At 38.4% G+C, this 24,136-nt stretch overlaps 2 protein-coding genes and 1 long non-coding RNA gene across 5 annotated transcripts; 2 read left to right on the top strand and 1 right to left on the bottom strand.

Moving 5' to 3' along the window:
• Window positions 1-68: 68 nt before the first annotated feature.
• Window positions 69-4,305, bottom strand: SAMBA (valine-tRNA ligase). 3 transcript variants are annotated; one of them, XM_010278548.3, is made up of 4 exons: window positions 4,158-4,305; window positions 3,651-3,877; window positions 3,039-3,149; window positions 69-340 (listed from the first exon to the last, which is right to left on the bottom strand). In XM_010278548.3, the coding sequence occupies exons 2-4, from the start codon at window positions 3,820-3,822 to the stop codon at window positions 279-281; spliced, it is 345 nt and encodes a 114-aa protein (XP_010276850.1). In that variant the 5' UTR covers window positions 3,823-3,877; window positions 4,158-4,305; the 3' UTR covers window positions 69-278. The 3 variants fall into 3 exon arrangements, with proteins under 3 accessions (XP_010276850.1, XP_088756147.1, XP_010276848.1); XM_088900021.1 differs by lacking the exon at window positions 4,158-4,305 and adding an exon at window positions 4,048-4,066; XM_010278546.2 differs by lacking the exon at window positions 4,158-4,305 and having other exon boundaries at window positions 3,651-4,041.
• LOC148801190 (uncharacterized) lies at window positions 328-2,669 on the top strand. The gene is made up of 2 exons (XR_016083662.1): window positions 328-2,048; window positions 2,084-2,669. It is a non-coding gene; the product is annotated as an uncharacterized LOC148801190 (long non-coding RNA).
• Window positions 4,306-7,995: 3,690 nt separating the features above from the next.
• LOC104611474 (binding partner of ACD11 1-like) lies at window positions 7,996-23,642 on the top strand. The gene is made up of 5 exons (XM_010278545.3): window positions 7,996-8,332; window positions 21,889-21,992; window positions 22,079-22,154; window positions 22,720-22,803; window positions 22,892-23,642. Exons 1-5 carry the CDS (start codon window positions 8,327-8,329, stop codon window positions 23,459-23,461), a joined length of 840 nt encoding a protein of 279 aa, XP_010276847.1. The 5' UTR covers window positions 7,996-8,326; the 3' UTR covers window positions 23,462-23,642.
• Window positions 23,643-24,136: the final 494 nt, after the last annotated feature.

Below are 24,136 nucleotides of genomic sequence, written 5' to 3'. Positions count from 1 at the left end.
TTATATACACCCAACCCTGATGAATTTTGAGAATAAAAAACACTGCTTCTTTTATGCTATCCCAAAAGTGGACCAACTACAAATTCATCTGGAATGTTCAATTGGGAAACCAGCCATTGGGTCTCTTACAAAAAGAAACAGAATTGAAACAACAATCTTGATAGAAAAGCAACAAATTTGACGGTTACCAATGTTAGGATTGCCGGTTTATAACCAACTCAAAAGGCCTTCCAGCATTCAAAAGGCCTTCCAGCTTCCATTTGCTTGAGTAGAAAAAATCATTTTGGCTGAGAAAAATTCCACCTCTTTGCAATTTCTGTTTTCTTGTGTGGAAAGCCACCTAAAAGAAGTTGACAAAGGTAGAAAAAAAATTAAGAAAATCCAAAAGAATTCAGGAAGATAGGAAAAAAAAAAGATAAACAGTTTACAAACAAAAATACAGTGACTTCCATTCTTTTAGCTGGTCGGGAAAAAAGAAAAAGATTCCAGAGAAATAAAGTTTCTATGTGTACCTTTCAAGTGCCCTTTCTTTTTACCATTACCTGTTTAATAATGCACCATAATAAATTGTATCTTTTCACATAGAAAGTTTCCAATGGCAAATAATAACACTAACTATATTTATTTATTCATTTGTGTGGCCATTGCTTGGTGTAATGGTAAAATCTCAGGCTGGCAAGCATGAGATTATTATAGGTTTGAGTTTGAGTGGCCACTTTGTGCAAAAAAAAAGTGCCAAAAGTTAGGTCCATATCCCATCCACCCCTCCCAAGACCCCCAGATAGCTGGAACAAACATTGAGTAAGACCCCAGATATCAATCCATTTATTTATTAGTAACCTGTCAAATTTTATCACTTATAAAAGAATTGAAATGAAGAAATGAGATGATCCAAGCACCCCTATAGACTTGTATTTTTCATTCATACGTTCATATACCTTGAGTATATGAGGCCCTGAACTCTCTTGCTAGGTTTCTCACTTCTCTCATTATGTGCCTATACTGCCATGATCCAGGACTGTTATATTGGAGCCAATAATTATCCTTGAATCTCCTTATACCACTATATTTCAGTAGTTCAGGTCTCTCCCGAACCTAGACCCTTCAAGTACTACATGCAATTCAGTCCTAATTGAGTCACCATGATCAATGACCAATTGGGACAAAAAAACATAAACATTATAGCTCCTTGGTTGTTATTGATGATGAGGTTGGGGTTACTACCCATTGCCAGCCCCTGAGGATGTCATCAATTGAGAACAGCCCAAATAAATATCACTATATGATTTTTTTGATTGGTGTATATCGACCTTTCATTTCTTAGTTGAGAAAAGAAAAAAAGAATCCAGAAAGGCTCTTCAAATCCCAGGAAAGTGTAAACTTTCATCCAAATAGAGAGAAGGAAGCTCCCAAATACAAGAGACATAAGAGCTAAGCAATTGCCTTGTATTAGACACAGATATGGAGTAATAGACACCAATCAAGTCTTCTCCATTGAAGGACATTGGAAATGTTAACCTTTAGGTCCTGCTCGTTTTTCGAATTCTGAAGGGGGAGAAGTTGGTCAATGGGATTGTGGTTCCCATTGACTGCTTTTCCCATGTTCTTTATTCACATTCATGTGGGACCCATGGAAGAATCACTTCCCAGGTAAGTGATACCCATCTCCTAGGTAGATAAGTAACCTTCCCACCCAGGGGAAAAGTTGACAAAACGTGTTGGGACAATTTTGCCCAATTGCCTAATTTATCTGGGAATCAAAAGAGCACAAGCAATAGGTTACACTTACCAGGGTAACTAAACTTACCTAGGTAAATAGCTTTTTAAAAAGCGAACGAGGCCTTAGATGAAATACCCTCCAACACAAAAGCTCTGGTTTTAGAGAGAACTTGGCTTTCCAAACTGGGAATGTCATCGGAGAAAGGGCAACAACAAAAAGAGGCATATAAGAACAATCCATAGGGTTCAAGGTCCAAACTCTACTATCTTGAGCTGATATATTAACAAGGCCTTAGGTAAAACTTACCTGGGTAACTGAACTTACCTAGGTAAATAGCTTTTTAAAGAGTGAACGAGGCCTTAGATGAAATACCCTCCAACACAAAAGCTCTGGTTTTAGAGAGAACTTGGCTTTCCAAACTGGGAATGTCATTGGAGAAAGGGCAACAACAAAAAGAGGCATATAAGAACAATCCATAGGGTTCAAGGTACAAACTCTACTATCTTGGGCTGATATATCAACAAGAATGACTCCCTCCAAAGAGCTGATAAGGCTCCAATACATAGAGTTTCATATTTCCTTAAGCCTCTCCATAGCCCTGGGTAAGCAAGCCTTGACTTGGAAATAATAACACATTGGAATATTTCCATAAATCCCTTACAAGAGAGATTGCACAATACATAGAGTTTCATATTTCCTTAATCCTCTCCATAGACCTAGGACCCAAGAAAGCCTTGACACAGAAATAATAACACATTGGAATGTTGTCATAAATTCCTTACAAGAGAAATTGTAACAGTTAGGTGGGGCAGGTAAATTACTAAGAAAACACAATACTATTGGCAGCACATTCTCCACCAATTTGTCAGATTATAATGAAATATTGAGGCACTGAGGGTTTTATCATATTGAGGCTAGATGGAGGAACCTATGTCAGATGAAGTGCTTCTGGTGGGAAATTTCTTGATGGAATGATCTATAACAGGGAACCAATTGAAACATGTTGCTATGTTAAGTAGCAATAGAACTAAAGAAAATAAGAAAAAGAACAAATAAATGAATAAGAAAACTCATTTGATTTGCCAAACATTTCACACCAAGGTTCAAACTATTTCTATCTGGTTCTTCATCCTATTTTTTTTTTTTTTTTGGAAACAGTTCATCCGATTAGAGTTGGTAACTGACTCATCATCACTCCACTATACTAATTTCAGAAAATTCTACAAATGCTTGAATTGGATTATGCAAATTAACCTTTTAAAACAAAAGATCCAAAACTTGAGAATTCAAAAGAGAAAATTTGGGTCGAAGGACTTGCCCGGTCTTGAAATAAGGTTAATTTGGGAGCGGGGTGCAGTAAACATCCAATTATCGTCATCTAAGGACTTTACAACCTTGTGAAGTGCAGCCATCAAATCAGACTTCAGAACTGAAACGCCAAAACAAACAGCATTACCAGCCATTATCAAAAATACAAAATAGAGTTCCAATTGTGCAAGTTTTCTTGGACGTATAACAAACCAAAATATCAATCTAAAATTCTAAGTTATCTTCCTTTTATCTCAAGGACAATAGATACCACAGAAGCAATGGAGGAAGAATCCCCGAAATCCTAACGATGAAATCCTTAAAAACATTATCATAAAGACCTAAACCAGAAAGAAAGAAATAAAGCTAAAGAGTAATTACAGAAACTACATACATCAAAACCCTAAAATTCCATAGTAACAACGTTAAAGACATCAAACATCCCAAACAAAATCTCCAGCCAAAACAGAAGCAAACATAGAAATTTCAAAATCTTCTTGTATAAAAAACAATCCCAAAATCCGAAGTGGAGAAACATTAGACCATAAGAAGCTCTTTAAAAGAAAGAATTCAAACAGGGAGATGGGGGAGAAAACAAGTTAACAGAAAGAAAACGAAATACCGAGGAGTGCCTCCTCCTTGCGGTCTTGGGGAGAGATGAGATCGGTAGGGAAATGGAAGGAAGAATTGTCGTCTGAAACCAAAGCGGCATTGCTGCTACTTCCTCCTTGCCCTCCTCCTCCGACACTCGTCGCCGCCGATACCGAAGAATGTGCAGGTGACGAGCTGCTCATCTTTCTTCTCAAGTTATGGATGCCTCTAGCGTAAATATTTTCCCGGGGCACCAATCTATACCAAAGAACAAGTTATGAGACAATCAATCTTATTTTAGGGAAAATTACAGGGAAGAACAGTTAACGGCATCTCCCGGAAGGCTTAAAAGGAGGGAGGGAACAGCCGAGTAGGTGTTGAATGTGGAATTTTGAGGTGGAAAGGAATTCAATTTTTCCTATTATTACCGGACAGTGGATAGACACTACACAGGTCGTGCTTACAAAGAAGGGGACAGTCGGTTTTGAATTTCAAAAGTGGTTAATTTGAGGAATTAATTACTGAATCATGATCATACCATGGTTCTTGGAAAAGAAGCTTCTGCTGTTCTAAACCAATGTCTAATGTCTTGCCAATTAAAAAAGGCTGGCTTCTGGTTTCCTCGGTCCGTCTGAATGTCTGACCCATTACAACTGCTGAATCCAGCCGACAGTTGCCTCAAAGCTCAAAGCTCAAAGCTCAAAGATCACACATTGTATGATGACAATATTAGTAAAGTTATTGTATGACATTTAAATGTAATAGTTGGTTATAATGAATCTCTTTATATTTCTCTAAAAACTCTCTTTATATAAGTAATTGAAGTAAGCATTTTTTTTATGTAATTATACCTTAAATTCCTGCACACACTTTTTCATATTTTATGGGATTTACAAAAATTTCTCCAAATATCCAAATGCATCTATGCAATTTGGGCATTCCAATTCGAGCCCAGATTGAATTGGAATTAGACTTTTTTGTCGTCAGCTTGGGCTTGGGCTCAAGACTTTGGATTTTTATTATTTTTTTGGATTGGGTATGAACCTAGCCCTTAGGTGAATCAAACCCGATATGAGTCCGATCCAACCTTGTCCCAACCTGACCATAACTCAATTATACACATTCATTCATATATAGATACTAGTAATTAAGCATGTGCATTGCATGTAAGAAAATTTTCTTCATATTAATTATTTGAAATTTAGATATATCATAGTTAAGATAGAAATTGACAATTAACAAAAGTAACAATATGATTAAAAATAAACTTAAATATTTGTTATTTAATTATAACATCATGGGTTTTCTTGGAAAAATTGGATCATTGGCCCACCACCATCTAGATAAGAAAATAGCATTGCTTTTGCATTAGTTTTAAATTATGGAAATTTATAGTTAGAGCCAGTTGTACATTTAAAATTAGACTACAAACTGGTCCATAAGCTAACATAACTCTGACAACCGGCTCTACATTTCAAATTATAAAAACCCTCGCCATGTCATTGGAGGCTTATGTGGTTGTTGCCAACATAGGACTCTTAATCCATGTTGGACACAACAAAAAGCTTATACTGAAGTTGCCCTTTAATGTTGGGTGATTGGAAAATAAAAGGAAGGGTTTTTAATTTCTCTCTCTCTTTCTCTCTCTCTCTCTCTCTCTCTCTCTCTCAATCTCCCTCACGCCATCTCATAGTCATCTTTATCTACTCAACGAATATGTGATTTAAAAATAAATAAAAATGGTTTTTGGTTTTTGTATTTACTTTCTCTATATCAATTTCTCTCATTCTCTCTCTCTACCTATCATTCTTCCTCAATCTCTCTCATTCTCTTTCTTGGTTGATCTCTCCTTTTCCCTTAATTTTTATCGTTCTCATTTAGTTTCTCTCCTACTCCCTTTTTCATTTGTTTTATTTTCTTTCTCACTTATATGGTATTAATCATATCGTATAAAAGAACATGAGACCAACTTGGTATGGTTTAAAAATTATTACACCTATTTGATAAAAATTCATAAGAAACTCTTAGCTATGAAATTTAAACCAACTAGAGAATGATAGAGATTGAGGGAAAGGAGATATTGACCGAAAGGGAGAGTGAGGGAGAACAATAGAGAGAGAGAGAGGTTTTGATTTGGCTACATACCGAAGCTGAGAGAGTGGGAGAGATGGGGGGAACAGGAGATTGAAAGATGACTGTGAGAGAGAGAGAGAGAGAGAGAGAAGGAGAGAAGGGAGGGAGATAGAGAGACAAAGGGAGTGGGAGAGAAACTAAAAACCTATTTTCGATATAGGTTTTTTGTTATGTCCAACGTGGACTAAAATTCCCATGTTGAACAACCACATAAGCCTTTGATGACCTAGCAGGGGTTTTTATAATTTGAAATGTAGAGCTGATTGTTAGAGTCTTGTTGGTTTTTGGACCAATCTACAACCTAATTTTAAATGTACAACCAACTTTGACTATAAGTTCCTTTTAAATTATATATTTCATTTACACTATATAAAATATTTTTTATTTTTCACACTTAATTTTTGTTTGTCTATGGTATCATTTAACTCAAACCACTAACCCACCATCTAAAAATAAAAATTGTTTGATTTTTAGGTTGATATTAAATTTTGCATTACATTTCTGATGAAGGGGAATTTGGCCTGACCTCGTAACAGGGAGACACGTGGGCGTGACTCGGCAATAGCAACAACTCAACATGACCAGATTGACACGTGGACGTGACTCGGCACAAGTGACAGATTAGTTCGCTACAAAGCAACCTCGGGCACCCCGATACCCCAAACTGAAGTCACCCCGGTATCAAATCGTGACTAGGATAACGATATCAAGTCCGCTACAGATCGAACCCGGACAGAACAACCACCTCGGTCAAGACTACCTCGGGACAAATATACCTGGGCGCAAGGTCACACCAGGATCACCTCGGTCCAAAGGCACTTCGGCATTCATATCTGGGCAAATTTGAAGAGCACGAGCTCAGGCAGCTTGCCATCAGTCAGCTCGCCACCAAGCAGCCCAGTACCTTACAGGCAGCTCGCCTCCCATTCAGACCGACCACTGCATGGCAACCCCGAGGATCTCACCATCGTGTTCTGCATCTTACGGGATCGTACCTTGTAACGGCTATATTAGCTCACCCACTCCCCAGTTCAGACGGGAGCGGGCAACCTTACCGATTGGTGGCATTTTACCCACCTAACACGCAAGCGGATCCCATCACAGCGAGGATCTAGGAACCGCTCCACCAACCCACGGGAACTCCAGTTTTAAAATAGAGAAGCACTTGTTCAACAACTCTTCATGAACTTTCTTGCCACGTAGACTATACAATTCGAATTTAACTCATCCCAATAGGAAGAGAATGTAAGGAAGTTGATTTTAAATAGAAACTTGTAAAAACAAAACTGTGTTACAAGTAACAAGAGGGCTGTTAATTTTCATTACATGTTAGAAATAAGGAAATAAAGCACAGCATTGAGAAGGAACAAGAATCAGAATTTTGAATTCCCATGAAATTACCCAAAGAAATAGAAAGCTATCACATAAGTAGTTGCAGATGAAAGAACATCATCAATGCATGGAAAAGAGAAGTCATCTCTCCCTCTCTCACTCTATTACCCGATGGCTGTTATTATTTATTTATTTTAAATAGATTTCTTTTTCAATAAATTTATCTTTTATAATTTTTTTTCTTATATAATATTTTACCTTTGACAAATCACTTACCATCATGTGTTTGCCCCCTGCAATGTAGGGCCCCTCCACTATTATACTTTTATCACAAAAAAGCCAACTGCTTTGATGATCACCCTTGCTGATGAAAAACTCCCTATTGTGGCTGAACTCTCATCTCATGTACTTGGTTAGTTTGTTTAGGCTGCGTTTGGAAATGATGCAAATAGAGTGTAAATTTCAGTATAGAGTAAATTTGCATTTTATTTCACTTTTTTCTATGTTTGATAATATTACATTTATGTATTAACAAATGACAAAAAAATATATTTTTCAATGCATATTTACATTGATAATAAGATGTAAAAATAAATTAATAAAAAAGAAGTAAATTTGCATTCAATTTGGATTTTGATAAAAAAATTCATATGCTATTGTTTTTTTCTAATTTTATCGATTTATGTGGGCAAACTCAGATGCCCATCCCGCCTACTTAAAAGTTAGAAGAACCCACATTAAGCCCGGTCTAGCTTGGCCACAATCCAACGAAAACCCGGATAGGCTCGGCCCGGCCCGACCACGATCATCTCTACACTCTACTCTCTAGATCAGGCATAGGGTCTCTCCACGTGGCAGAAATGACTAGGTTCTGTAGACAATGAGAAGCTCTCTTAGAGAACCACGTGATCGAGTCTGACAAAAATAGCACGTCGCTGCCGTCAGAAGAACGATCTCGTCGGCATCAGATGTTCATCATTATTTTGCCGTCACCGTAACGAATTTCCGATCGATATCTCTGAATCAACGTACAAGTTCTTCACGCCTGAGAGTCGCCCGAACTCTTCGCCCTCTATCACTCAACGCGAAAGCAAGGGGAAAAAGGAAAGAAGGCCCTTATAGTTCCTCGTTGCTGGTCTAAGCTTTCGGGTGTAACTTCCAACTGTTTCCCGTTTCCGGCGATTGATTATCCTCCGCTAATCTTATCCCATCGAGCTTTGCCGTTCCAGGATAGTGATCGCGATGTCGGTGAGTTTTATCTCTTTAGGCGACGTCGATCTCCACTGAACGTCATCTCTTCGATGATTTCAATATTTGTTCTTTTCCTATTCGGGAATTGCTTTTTAAGTTTTTAGGGTGCGAAGTGTGTTTTGAATGATTAGAAATGCTTAATACAGTTCAAATTGATTATCTGTGGATTATGAGATGGTATTTGGAATTGTAAATTATTGATATATTTCTTGAATATGAGTTTGATTGGAGTTTGAACGTGGAACTTGTTAAGTATCGACAAGTAGCTCAGATCTGTTCGACCGGGATACCTTTCAACCTCTCTGTCGCTCGACTTCTTTTCTGATGTAATCTGTGAAAATGATTTTTTCTTACACAGAAAAAGAAGATTAAATACAGATGGGAAACCTTTTTTTTTATCATTATACAGATAGAAACGTAGGTCCTGGAATTTAAGAGAAGGGAGTGATACTGTCTATGAGAAGGCTGACTTGTATTCTTCCTCGTTTGGTTCCTTCTACACAGCTGGACAGATTACTCTTTGGGTACTTGCACATTTCCTTCTTGTTCCCAATGATTCTTGGTATCTCCCTACTGATCACAAAAAAAATAAAAATCCTGATACCTCTTTGTACTAGGAAAGTGCCACGCAATTCTCAGACTTGATGTTACATGTTATAAATCATTTCTTTCTCGGGCTATCTCAACAAGAAATTGGAGGACGAATTGATAATTTTGCATCTAATTTCTTCGAGATCTTGAGGCCAATCATGATATTTTTTGTCAAAAAAAAAGATTTATTTATTCCCATAAGATCAAGAAGATGAAATTATGCAAGTTCTGTGCATAATACCAACTAATGGGTATTTAGTAAACCGCTGATAAAAAAATGGTATTTAGTAAACCAACCCTTTAAAGGCCTACTATTGATCAGATAACAAAAATAACCCTTTAAAAGCCTAGCTTGCTGGTGGAACTGATTTTCTATTTAGATATTTAGGAAGTGGTGGCATTTATTGCATGTAGAAGACAATGGATGATGTAGTATTTCAAAGATTCTTCAAGGAAAAGCACGTTATCTCCAGTGGAATTTAAGCTTTCAAAATTGACTTTTTCCCAACAAGTAGAATAGTTAAGTCCTTATTGAACTTAGTTTTTGATCAATAAGCAAGTGAATCAAGTCTTGATGCAAGCATTGTGATCTTACTTTGGAATCTTCTAGGTTTTCTCATTTTTGCATGCATCCTTTTGGTGAAGATCACAAAAATCCTTATCTTGTTCTCCTTGAAATCTTTGCAAAATATTCAACACTATAATATATTCCTAACCTATCATACAATCACCAAGCTAAGCAAGTTTTCTGGTATTCTTCATCTTGTCAGTGCATGAATAAATTACATATACCCTTCTAAGGGCACATGTAAATTATGTAAATCTTGTGTTGATATTCAATATAAATTTCATGTACTTATCAAGAAAAAAAGATCATGGAACTAGTAATACTAATACCCGAGTCCTTGAAGACCTTAAATGTCTGTTCCTTTAATTGCTAGTTATCATCGAAGAAAACAGAATGTAGGGCATAGCATACCTAGTGCCCATCAGATCTAGAAGCACCTTCTTTCAGAAGAAATGACCTCATGGGAACTACTCCGTACAGTGTTGTTCTCTGAAACATTCATAGTACTAGTAATAACCTATGTGATTGGCAATGTTGTTCAAGTATATTTCAAAGTCCCAACTCTATACCTCTATCTCCTTGAAATTGTAGCAATCTTATCATGCATATTCCCAACCTAATGTGCTAAGGACAGGTTTACAAGAAATGAATCCTTCAAATTATCTAGAACCTGTTTAGCAGTTTAAGAAAGCTCTCAGCCAATAAAATCCAACTTTATTGTTAGTGCACCAATTTATACACAATGAAATATAAGAACACAAGTTGAATAGAAAGAAGTTTGAGATGGAAAATTACGAATGGAAGATGAAAAACAATTGTCTAGACCATATGATAGTGATGGTGAACAGAGACAGATTTTGGAAGTAACAAATTAGAATAAGACCAAAGATAAGGGAAGAGGAAGAATAGTTGTTGTTCTAGAGAACAATAACAAATTAAAAGACAGAAAAAAATAGAAAAGCAGATATAGTACAAGAAGGTGGAAGAATCCATACTTGGAGCGAGTTCCACACAACCACAATCACTAAACTGTACTTTGTTGATCAAATCAATTCCTGTTAATTCCATTTACATTGATTCTATAAATTTAATGTATGGGATTGGGCAATGCTTTGCAGGACTTCACATTCAACTTAAAAACTTACTAAAATAATTCCTAATTGCACAATTATTGAAATAAAGTCGTATATAAACCATGTAGATACTCAACTATTGACCCCAGTTCCTAAAATTTCTCTAAATATTCACTGCTAATCCTAGATAAAAGTAAAACAATAATAACAATGACAATGACAACAAAGAGTGCTTATGGAGAGGGGAAAATTGGCGGCAAAAGAAAGGGGATTAAAAATAAAGAGAAGTAGAGAAATGATGAGATTAACTTGGGGTCTGAATGATAAGGTGGGGAGCAGTGAAGGGACTGCAAGGGGGTCTAAGAAGAGGTGGGTCCTTTTCTTTAGTTGTTTTTTTTTTTTTCTGAAGGAAGTGAAAATTCTTTCCTGGAATGTTAGAGGGCTGGGGTCGGGAAGGAGGAGGATGATGGTATGTGATTCTTTGAAGCAATCGAAGTCAAAGATTGTCTTGCTCCAAGAAACTAAGCTGGAGTGGGTTGATGCTGCTACAATTCGAAGTATTTGGGGGGAGGGTCAGGTCAGGTGGAAGGCCTTGGCTGCCTTGGGGAGTGCTGGTGGAATTGTGAGCCTTTGGGACCCCACTTTTTGTTCTTTGGTTTCTTGCAGAATTGGTAATTTCTCAATCACTCTGAGACTGAAACTACAAGATGGAAAACTTATTCAAGTCACAAACGTTTATGGTCCTGTTGATTCTAATTTTCGGGTGGCTTTTTGGGCGGAATTATCAGATTTGAGAGACCCTCGAAACTGTCCTTGGGTAATTGGGGGTGATTTTAATGCAACTATTTCGGTGGATGAGAAGAATACAGGGGGTAGAAGAATTGGTTCAATGAACATGTTTGCTGACTTCATAAACAGTATGGAATTAATGGACGCCCCAATTCAGGGTAATAGATTCACTTGGACCAATAACCAATCTGTCCCGACCCTGGTTAGGCTGGACAGATTCTTGGTTTCTTCAAACTGGGGTGAATTCTTTCCTGATTTCAAACAGCTTACCCTTCCTAGACCGATGTCCGACCATAGCCCTATTCAGCTTGTTTGTGGTCTCCGTGAGATAGTCAAATCCCCGTTTAAGTTTGCAAATGCTTGGTTTGAGAGGAAAATCTTATCCCCTTAATCAGCTCTGTGTGGAATGAGTTGCAAGTGGAGGGCTCTAGTTCTTTCGTTATGGCATCAAAATTAAAGGCTGTCAAAGGTAAACTAAAAATTTGGAGTAAGGAGAAGAATATGAAGTGGGTTGCTAATAAGAAGGCTTTGTTGAGCACCATCGTAGAGATTGACAGAGCTGAAGAGGCGGGTCCCTTGTCTGAAGATCTGAGACTTAAGAGGTCAATTGCAAAAATCAGATATGATAAGATGGCAATTGAGGAAGAGAGGAAGTGGAGACAAAGAGCTAAATCCATTTGGCTTAAAGAGGGGGATAAAAATACAAGGTTCTTTCACAAAATGGCAAATGCTCGTGCTAGGTTCTCTTCAATCAGCAAGCCGGTGTGGTGAGTCTAGTTCTGAAGTTAAATCTGTAGCTACTTCTTTCTATAAGAACCTTTATAAAGAGAAGTGGGTTCAGAGACCTTTTCCCTCTGAGCTCCAATTTAATAAGTTAAATGAAGAGCAGAAAATCTGGTTAGAGAGACCATTCTCAGAAGAGGAAATTAAGGGTGCAGTAAAGAAGCTAGAAAATGATAAATCACCAGGTCCTGATGGATTCTCTAATCTATTCTATTTAAAATGCTGGGATATTGTGAGGAGTGATCTGATGCAGGTGTTTCAGGCATTTCACACTAGTGCCTCCTTTCAGAGAAGTCTGAATTCAACTTTCATCATTCTTATTCCAAAAATTGAGGGGGCTGTCAATATAAAGGACTTCAGGCCCATTAGTCTCTTGCACAGTTTCTACAAAATCTTGGCTAAGGTTTTGGCTGAAAGAATGAAGTGTGTGTTAGGCAGTGTTATCTCTTGTAACCAAAGTGCTTTTGTCCCGGGTAGACAGATGGTTGACTCTGTTCTCATTGCCAATGAACTGTTGGAGTCTAGAAGAAGAGAGGGGACCCCAGGTGTTCTTTGTAAACTGGATATTGAAAAAGCTTATGATCATGTTAACTGGCACTGCTTGGATCTGGTTTTGGAGAAAATGAATTTTGGGTAGCTTTGGAGAAACTGGATCAGAGTTTGTGTTAAGACTCCTAAGTTCTCCATCTTAGTTAACGGGCAAACAACGGGGTTTTTTGGAAGTTCAAGAGGTTTGAGGCAAGGTGACCCTCTCTCTCCCCTACTTTTCATTTGCGTCATGGAAATTTTATCTCTCTTTGGCAAGAAGGCTGCTGAGAATGGGCTTTGGGAGGGCTTTGCAATTGCTCCGGGAAAAGAAAAAGTCAATATTCTTCAATTTGCTGATGACACCTTATGCTTTGTTGATGCTTCTCCTAATCAACTAGAGGTGGTGCTTGGAATTTTGAGCTGGTTTGAGGTGGTGTCTGGCCTCAAGGTTAATTTGAGTAAATCTCAGATTATCCCTTTAGGTCTTGTTACAAATCTAGAAGTTTGTGCAGAAGTTATGGCTTGTCAGTGCCCATCTTCCGGTCAAGTACTTGGGGCTCACTCTTTGAGCTAAATATACTTCCTTTCAGATTTGGAATCTAGTGGTTGAAAGAATGGAGAAGAAATTGGCTTCTTGGAAAGCTAAATACCTTTCTTTTGTGGGGAGAGTGATTTTGATTAAGAGTACTCTTTCTAATTTATCTCCCTATTTCCTATTTCTTCCAAAGTGGCTAACAGATTGGAGCAACTACAGAAAACTTTCTCTAGAGAGGTTGGGAGGAGGAGAAGAAGGTTCGTGTTGTAAACTGGGATCAAGTGTGTCTTCTTAAGGAAGTTGGAGGGTTGGGAATAAGAAAATTGAAGAAGTTCAATTCTGCCCTCCTGTGTAAATGGCTTTGGAGATTTGCAAATGAAAGAAATGCTTGGTGGAGAAAGCTGATCGTGGACAAATATGGAGTGGACTGGGGTGATTGGAGATCCAATTCTCCTATTTCAAGAGGGATAAACTCCATTTGGACAGGTATAATGAAGAACACTAATTTATTTGAGGAAGGAATCGGTTACAACTTGGGAAATGGGGAAAGAATCAAATTTTGCAAAGACTGTTGGTGTTCTGAAGTGTGTCTGAAAGATGCCTTTCCTTTCTTGTATCAAATTTCTGTAAATCAGGATTCCTCAGTGGCTGAGAATTTCTTTCAGTTGGAACCTAACTTGTAGGAGGCGCCTCTTTGACTGGGAAATTGAGGAGTATGCAATTCTGTTGGGCTTGCTCCAGAACCAGAGGATTGACCCAAACATGGAGGAGGCCTGGAGATGGAAATGGGAAGCTGATGGCATGTTTTCTGTTAAGTCTATGTTTAGTAAGTTGATAAGTTCAGGTCAGGAAAACTTTCCGGCTAGGCAGATTTGGAGCTCAATCAGTCCTAAAGTGAAGTTTTTGCTCTGGACAATGGCTTTAAATAAATGTCTATCCAAAGTTAATCTAGTGAAGCGTGGCATTCAGATTTCGGACATGTCATGTGGCTTATGTGGTGGGGTAGTAGAAACTACTGAACATCTGGCCTTACATTGCCCAGTTTGGAATTATATTTGGAGGCATTTTCTTCAAGCTTTGGAAATCAGCTGGGTAATGCCAAATTCTGTGAAGGATCTGCTGTTGTGTTGGCAGATTGCGGGTCTCAGCAAGAAAGGTATCTTGGTTTAGAAAACTATCCCGGCTGCTGAGCTTTGGACTATCTGGATTGAAAGAAATAACAGAATTTTTCAGGGCAAAGCTAAATCTTCAGAGGAAATGGTGCAGAAAGCTGTGGGTAAACTTCTGTCCTGGGTGTCGACAACGGAGGTGTTTAAAAATCAGAATTTGAGTCTGTTGTTTAGATCTCAGAACTAGATGTATCTGTAATTTGTGGTGGCTCTAGGCAGCCTTTAATGGCCTAGGCTCCTTTGTACTGGTTCTTGTTTTAATAAATTACCTTACCTTTTCAAAAAAATAAATGACAATGACAACAATTTCAATATAGATAAGAAATTTAAACATACTCTAATCCCATATTAATGCCTTATTAGTAAAACAGTTGTAACTTTCCCATAACATATTGGATTCACAATACATTGATCTCATCGGATAGGTAACTGAATTACCATATCTAGCAACAACAAATTCAAGTCAAAGAAGCAAACTTGTTTGTTTTTTTGATGAATCAGTCAAAGAAGCAAACTTCAGTCCCTATCATATATGATAGTTGGAATTAAAAAAAGCAACTACCATGTCAGAAAAGAAAACAATTTTTGTAAAGAAAAAACAACTGCCACCTCAGAAAATCCTAGTTGAGCTATTGCTGTGCTTTCTAATGCTTGCTAACATTGTTAAATTTTGTTGGCTCTGTTAGCTTGCTCCACTCACTTACTGAAAGCTTAGCATAGTACTCCTCAAGACTCTGATTGCCCTGTTGCAGATTAAAGTATTCCTGATACAGCTGATATACTCTGGTTGTATTGTCTTGACCAGAATACAACTTCTTAGCATGGTCCCACACATTTTTGGCATTGTCAAGAAACATGAAATTTACACTAATCTTGGGTTCCATACTATTCCATAACCACGTGATAATCTGTGCATCCTCTTGTTCCCAGTCTTCATACTCATGAGAATCAGTGGAGGGTTTCTCCTCCCTTATGTGTTTCACCTTCTTCTTTGCCTTCAGAAAAACTTCTACAGATTTAGCCCAAGGTACATAATTCTCTCAATTCAGTTTAATGAAGGTCATTTGAACATTCAGGTAGTCAGTAGGTATCATCACATTAGATTTGCTATCACTGTTATCTTCCATTGCTGAATTCTGTTATCACTGAATTCGACACGCTGCACACTGTTTGATCACACTGATTTCAGCACTTGTTATTGCTGAAGATTGCACTCTTTACACCACAAACCCTACCTGAATACGACTACCTGAAATCTCACCACTATATGAGCACAACTCCTTCGAATCACACAAAAAAACAGCATAAACCCTAGCACACTATAGTCTGAAATTCCATCATACGATCTGAAACATAATTCCTATTTGATTCATAACAGAAAATATGCACAAAAATCTCTTACCTCATCACTTGAAAGACAAACCACACGAGAAGAAAATCAGTCCACACAAGACACCCATTGCACCACACGAATCAGCCCTCTTCTCTTTATCGATTAGGGGAGGGCTTCTTAGAAATCACAGCAACCGACCACACAAGACACAACTGGAGGCATAGAAACCTCCAAGGGAAGAGGGCGACCACTCCTTTTCAGCCCTTTCCCTTATCTCCAATCGATGGTAGAGAAATCAAGGGAAAACCCTAGATTGAGTGCGCAAAGAACAAAAATCTGGGCATATCCGAGTTGCTTAGTTGAGCTCTGATACCATGTTATAATTCGGCCTGCCTTTGAGTTTTGTTAGTCTGATAACAGTCAAGAAGAAAGAGGAAGAAAGAGGGAAGAAAGAGAGAGAGAAAGGAGGAGAAAAGAGAGGAAAAGTCTGGTTCGAATTAGGGAAAAGTAACTCTCCCATTCGGCCAGACATGTTTTTATATTATTAATATAATGGAAAAGACCATGTGCCCTTATTTAAGTGAGGGACACTAGTTCTAATATAATATTACAGATCAGCAACCTCAACATTAGTATAAAGACAGAAATACCCCTACACTAACAGTAAGCTTTTGGTTGGTTTATTAGAGTACCAGCCCTTATCCCATTCACTTAGGGAAAAATTTCGGATCGGCATATAGTGACAGCTATAATCTAGAATAAACCAGAAAAACGAAATTGATTAAGAATAGGAAAACCCAAAATTATGAGTTCACACTAGAGGAGTTGGGAGAAACCTGATTTCTCCATCAATGGCTCTTTTTTCACATTTCTGCATCATTTATGTTTTTAAAGCTTTTGATACCTGTGATATACTTTGCTTGCTTTAGAAACTATGCCCAAGCAAATTAGAAGAGATTTTTTTCAATAACATAGCATTTTATTAATATGAAAATTAAGCATTGCAACAACATAAAGCTATGGGGAGAGAGGTAAGCTCTCTTCCCCCCCCCAAAAAAAAAAATAATAATAATAAATAAATAAAATAAAATAAAAAGGTCACAACACTGTCCAGAACATTTGTTCCCTTCCCACCCCTTGCTTAGAAAGTGCATCTGCAAATGAGTTGGCACTTCTCTTTACCCATTGAATTTGAATCTCTACTCACAGAGTTAACCGTTTGAACTCTCTTTTCATTAGCATATTTCCATTTTCTGCTCTTTTCCTTCTGCATCTGTTCTATAATCATATTAGAGTCTCCTTCAACAATAATCCATGGTAGATTCAATTCCTTAGCCTTCCTTAGCCCTTCCAATACTGCCATGGTTTTAGCTCTAAGAGAATCCCCCACCCCAATAGGTCTGGAATACAATGTAACGACTTTCCCTTCCTCATCTCTGAGGGTCCCTCCAATACCTTAAGTTCCCGGATTACCTTCACTGCTCCAATCAAAGTTTATTTGATAAATCCAAGGGCTGGTGTAGACCAAAAGGGTCTGGTTTTCATCTGGACTGGAGCTGAATTAACTACTTTCTTCCAGTTTCTAATCAATACCTCTGTAGATATATCTTGTAAGTTGTAACAGCTCTAATGATTTTGCCCACTGTACCACTCTGATAGTTGCAACTTCAATTATTGCCTCTTTACTTCTTTCCTTTTCAGTAAAAAATTGTGAGTTCCTTTCTTCCCATACTGTCTAGAAAATAGCAACCCATATACATTACTCTGCTCTTCTTCTTTGACCACCTAAGAAAGGAAGAAGTAAAACAAGCCTTGTATACTTGAAGGGGGAGTGCACCTGCAACCAAACAAAGAAAAGAACCAACCCAAATAGTAGAAGCAAAAGTGTAGAAGATTTATAAGTTATAACAGCTCTCACCATTGGCCCTACAAAGGATACACCAACTAGAAGACAAGCACCAGGTGAGTCTTTTCTTTTAAAGCAAGCCACGAGTATTGCACCTTTCTAGAAAAGCTTCCCAACAAAAAGCTCCAATCCTAGGAGGAATTGGTTTACCCCAAATCTCAAGGAAAGGTTTGGCCAAGACTAACAGAGGATTGGACTAAAGCTTTTGAAGGAGGCATAAGAGAACTCACCATCAGAAGTCAATGTCCAAATTATACCATCTTCCTTTGAGGGATCAAAACCACTGCACCCAATATCTGGAGCAAAGCCAAGACATTCTCAGCTTCGAAGTCCCTAAGACCCCTCCTGAAACCCAAATCCCACTCAAACCCATACCCTAACTCAGAAGGGACCAAGAAAGTATTCACAAGCTCCTTTTTGAATAGAGTGTGCGTGTGTGTGTGTGTGTGAGAGAGAGAGAGAGAGAGAGTACAATGAAGGAAACTATTCTTTCAAAGGCACATCTCCCACCCAAATATGTTCCCAGAATTTCACTTGCTATCCAGAGTAAAGGTTATACTTGATAAATGGCATGAAAGAAGGTAAAATGGCATGAATGGATTTCTGTGGAGAAGCTCTTGTAGCCCTAGCCAAGACTCCCACATCCCAGCCATTAGCCGCTTGCCCATGAATGCTCAGAATTACTTTTGCCCACAACTTGTCCCCATCCTCTGCCAATCTCTATAACCATTTCCCCAATAATGTCTTATTTCTTTTTTGAATGTTTCCAATGTCTAGTTCACCATCAGTCTTGTTTTTAATGGGCCATCTCTCAACTAACTCTATGGTCTCTTTTCTCTTCCTTTGGTTCCTATAAGAAATCTCTCATCAGCTTTTCCAATATTCTACTCACTTTATATGGGATCCTAAAGACAGATAAAAAATAGATAGGCAGGTTTCTCAATGTAAATTTTATCAATGTGATTCTCTCACCCATGGACAAATAATTTTTCTTCCACAAAGCTAACCTCTTAGTAAATCTATCCACCACTAGGTCCCAAAAACTGTTCCTTGGATTATCCCCTAAAGGCATTCCCAGATAATTCAAAGGCCATTGAGAAATCTAGAACTTCAGCCCTCTTTGTCACCTCCCTCTCATCCATATTTATCCCAACAACACAACTTTAATCAAAGTTGACTTTCAAATTAGACATCTTCTTTATAGCATTTGTTTTTTTGCAAGAAAGCTTTAAGGATGTATTTGTATGTTGTGAGTGGATTTAAAATGGAATTCCACTCATTTTTGTGTAAAAAAAATCCCAATGGCCCCTAGATACTTCTAAATCTGCTAGAGCACAGAATTTGGAGTTATAAAATTTGTATTTTGTTAAATTCCCAAATAAGGCTAAGCAACTAAACTCAGGAAGCCAAAATTAGTCCCCTTGAGGCATTATCATGTGATGAAGGTAGAGGCATAACCATGGATTATGTATGGAGTGGGTGGCAAGTTGTACTAAGAATCTCTATTAGAAGACAAGAAAGGGTGTTGAATGGCTAGTAACAAAATTTGGGAGAAGAATATCAAATTTTGATGGTTGTTGTTTGGATAATCCAGGGATCTATTGTTTTGGAGTAGTAAGGGATGGTAGGTGAATTGTCTTTCTTAGCTTTTCAGGTCTAGGCAATTCCATCAGAGCAGACTGCTGGCCCTATTGCAAAGTTTAAAACTTGCTGTTTCGTATGGCTGGACAGATTTACAGGTTGAAACTTGAAAGTGACTGTCAAGTGGTCATTAACAGGGTGATGCTTGGAGATAAAGCTGTTCACAGGCCGGGCCAGGCTGGGCTTTGCCTCTTTATTAACAGAAAATGTCTAGGTCTGAAACTGAGTCCAGCCCAGCCATCAGGATTGGATCTTGAGACTGAGCCTGAAGAACGGTCTGGACATAAAAAGTCCTACCTACAATGTAATTTAATAAATTAATGTTATATTAGTTTGGTAATAATTTAATAAACTATATATATTATAAATGAGGGTTTGGCAAAAATTTTAGTGCCAGTTGCCAACCTGATGCGGCCCTCCTTTATCCCAGGCTCAGGACCGGCAGTGTAATATCATTGGGTTGGGCTCAGGCTCGTTCCAGGCTTATTTGAGAAAGCTCTAGCCTGGCCTGAAAAATAGTTGAGCTTGGTGCTTAGAGCCCAAGCCCAAGCCTGTGGGCTTTCTTTTGAAGTTTGATAATAAAAGAAAAATTATTAAAGAAGAAAAAGCATACAGGAGAGAGGTGACAAGCAGTCACCAACAGAAAGAGGCGACCACCCTACAAAAAACTCAAAACAGAACAACCTATAATGACTTCTCTCAAAACCAACCACCCCAACACCCTCTTCAACCCTAACCCCACAACAAAAGACAACAAAAACAAGAGGAAAGACAAGCTCCAGTCTCTACTAATCTTCCTCCTCAAGCACATCAACCCTTCTAACATCTCTTTTTTTTTTCTGATGAATACCCTTCTAACATCTTCTTTCCAAGCTTTTCCTCCTTTCCCCACAATGACTTTCTTCAAACTCTCCTTCCTCCTCCCAAATTCTTCAAAGGCTCTCCTAGCACAACCCAAAAAGAATAGACCAAGTTTTTTTTTTCCAATTTCAACATTATTCTCATAAACTTTTTCACCTTCTGAAGTCGTACCAGCTATCCTCAAATCATCTTCTTTCCCTTCCCCAAAATTCTTGATTTCCTGTTGAGCATTAACCAGCTACAGATCCGAATTTGAAAGACAAATTTGTTCTCCCCCACCAGGATCAACAAACTCTGACGACTTTGTCTTCACACCCCTCTTGTAAACCTTCTTGAAATTTTTTGTGGGACCATCTCCAACCAATCCGAGCTTTAGCCTAGAGAAAAGTTACGTGGACATATGCATCTTGCTAGAAGCCCGACTTCTTAAGACCCAATCCAACCTCAGTAACTTGACATATTTCCTCATTCTTCCTCCTATGACCCAGATTGACACCCAGCTTACCAATCACAATCTCCTCAAAACAAGCTGGAAGATGAGATGAAAGCTTGTCTACAAAGATAATCCTGTCAGCTGCATCTCTGACGAGGCCACTCTCTTCAGCACCAACAAAATCTTTGATCTTCAAAATATCGTTCAGATGTTTCTTGCCATTCCCACCCACAACTCCAGCCCTTCTACATCCTCTTCTGAACTCTCATACACGACTCAACCAAGGAAACACTGGAGTCTTGAGATGCCCTGATAGCGTCATCCTGAGTGACAGAATTGCCACACCCCACAGGAGATCCACTACAGCATAGATCACGCGTCCCTGTAGACAGACCAGCCTCACCATTAAGACAATCGTCACTGGAACTGATGAGCTTCTCCCCATCGTCTTCAAAGATCTGCTTCTTACCCTATTCACCATTTCTCAAGCTCTCGTTGACCTGACTCTCCTTTTTTTAAAAAAAAATAACTCTTCTTCTTTTTCTACCGGTAACTTGGACAACCGGTTCCAAACTCCCTCCCTAATTAACCAAGACCTCATATGCCGAATCCCACTCGAGCCACAATCCACCTTCTGGGCCTAAAATTTTGTCCAAGCCTGATAAAGAACAGGCTAGGCTAGGCCAGGCCATCGGTCTAACCAGCCCATGAACAGGTCTACTAGGAGATTAAATCTCTTGGACCTTCAGATGTTTAGTTAGGGAGAAGCTTTGGCTGCTATACTGAACTGCTCATTCAGGTGGATGCCCAGAGCTGCCAACAATCTAGCTGGGTTGCTTGCAAGGGATGGGTTTCAAGAGGTCATTACTGTTGTTGGAAATCATCTGGGCCTGATATCAATTTGTAAATCAGTTTTAGTGAATTTGGAGTCAGGTCAGCACTCCTATTTTTGTTTCTTGCAGTTGCTCTTGCTACCATTCTTCAACAGCAGAAACTTTTGCAAATATTGGGATTTTCCCAATACAATGTAGACAGAATAAGTGAGGACCTTGATAGCTCTTTTGATTCTATATGCCAGTTATATTATTGTTTAGATCCCCATAAAAAGATGATAACACCAAACTCCAAATATATATGTAGCATCAGATTCTGAATTTCTGAGTTTTCTAATTTAAATTAAAGGATATGAATATTCTAATCAGACATGTACCAGCTCCTTTCTCACAGGTGCATATTCATCATAGTTGTATCATCGTATATTATGCTTGATTGCTTGATGGAATATTATAAGCACTTGGTATTATACTCTATCTCCTATTCATTGCATTTCTTTGTCATTACAGGTGCGGACAGTAAAAGTCAGCAATATTTCCTTGGGAGCAACAGAGCAAGATATCAAGGAGTTCTTTTCCTTTTCTGGTGATATTGAATATGTTGAAATGAAAAGGTTGATTTTTTGTGCAGTTTAAGATCTTTTTCTTGCTTTCTTTCTTGACTTTTCTGGAGATCAAATTTATCATTTGCTTGTTGCAGTGACAATGAACGGTCTCAAACTGCATACGTTACCTTTAAGGACAGTCAGGGGGCTGAAACTGCGGTCCTTCTTTCGGTGCATTCACTTCTCAAGACATTTTCTTCTTCTTTGGCTTTAGATCACCAGTGACACCACCATACCATTTGATGGAAGCAAATATTTCTTTTACAAAATTAATGATCAACTATTTAACTTCTTTTACCAAAGCACCTTAAATTAATATTGTCAATGTGTTGCATACTATGAATCCTGATAACAAAACCTATTTTGTTTTCAGAGGTAACTTCTATGTTCCTTAAATGATGAGAACTAGGAAAATTCATCTTCCTAGTTTCATCTTCCTTTGTGCTGGATTTTCAAGTTCATCTATTTGGTGACTGCAATCTAGGAGATTTCCTGTTTCAAATATTGTCTAGCTAAATCATAATAGTTTTCTGATCCTATAGCCTTGATTTACACAGAAAAAGGGATAACTAGTTGGTTAAAATTATAGGTATTGAATAGTAGTAGCTATTCAGTAGGCTGAGTTTTATCTACATCTATTTAGGATACACTAGATGATTGGTTGTGGATCCTTGGACATTTCATCATCTAATCCTTGTCCCAATTATGTTATAACCATGTATTTGTGGTATCACAGGGTGCAACAATAGTGGATTTGTCTGTCACAATAACTCCGGCACCAGATTACCAACTGCCACCTGCTGCTTCTATTCCACCCCCAGTAAGATGCTATACAGAGAGCATTTGTTTTCTTTGTGTTTTTGTACCAAATCAATGTGTTTAGTTCTCTTGTTTTCAATCTCATTTAGGAAAATGAAAGCAAGGTTCCTCCTGGTGGTTCTGAATCTGCTGTCAAAAGGGCAGAAGAAGTTGTTAGTAGCATGCTTGCCAAGGGCTTCATCTTAGGCAAGGATGCCATCAACAGAGCAAAATCTTTTGATGAGAAGCATCAATTAACGTCCACTGCAACTGCCAAGGTTGTTTCTCTGGACAGGAGGATGGGTCTTAGCCAGAAGATAAGTGTTGGTACATCTGTCGTCAATGACAAAGTCAAGGAAATGGACCAGAAATTTCAGGTTTCAGAAAAGACCAAATCAGCATTCGCAGCTGCTGAGCAGAAAGTCAGTAGTGCTGGGTCTGCTATCATGAAGAACAGGTATGTGTTTACTGGGGCAGCATGGGTAACTGGTGCTTTCAATAAGGTTGCTAAAGCAGCCGGGGAGGTAGGCCAGAAGGCAAAAGAGAAGGTTGGCAGCACGGCTGAAGAGGAACCAAAAAGAGGAGTTGAGGACCATGCTCAGGTTCATCACTCTGAGGCACCAAAAACTGAAAGTGAGCAGCCTTCCAAACCTGCACCTGCACAAGGGTTGATTCTTTAAGACTAAAATTTTGTAAATATCTTTGTCCTGGTTTTAGATCCTATTGCCTATGATTTACCAACTTTATTGTTTTAGTTTGAAAGTGGTAAATGTTGAAACAGCTTGCCCCTCTTGTTGAACATGGTTGTTATATTCTATTCAATTCAGCTTTAATTCCAACTATTTGGGTTGATTACATGAATCTTGTCCTTGTCCTACCATTGTGCTCTATCAAGAGTAATGCCTTCTGTCGATTTTTGAACTCTAGTCTTGATCATCACTGCATTTGGATGCCGATGTGGCATGTCAGTCACTTAGAGAACACCCTAGTGTTGCATATAACACCTTGATTTTTTTTGCTAGGACTGACTGAATTCATATTCGATTGGTTAAAGGTTTTTACATCGTTTGCCAATTAGTGAAGATCGTGCTGACTAGGTGCTTAGTGTTTTGACTTTATAATATTTTCATTATGGCAATTGTATGACATCTGCAAAAAGTCGTCAATTTTTTCAAATCTCAATGAGTCACGACACCTCAATGATTCAAGAAGGTAAACTTGATATCCACCGGAAGGGTGGTTTGAAGAGCAGCAAAAGTGAAGCGGAGAAGAGCTGGAGGAGGCATCCTCCGAAACTGGAATGACCAACGGCTTGGAGTTTGGGGCTACTCAATTGAAATCTGTTATGTTATACT

The sequence above is a fragment of the Nelumbo nucifera genome, chromosome 3 (assembly GCF_055504915.1).
Source record: "Nelumbo nucifera cultivar China Antique chromosome 3, China Antique-T2T, whole genome shotgun sequence".
Taxonomy (NCBI): Eukaryota; Viridiplantae; Streptophyta; class Magnoliopsida; order Proteales; family Nelumbonaceae; genus Nelumbo; species Nelumbo nucifera.
The sequence above is the reverse complement of the archived record's forward strand: the minus strand, read 5'-3'. Positions and strand labels throughout refer to the sequence as shown.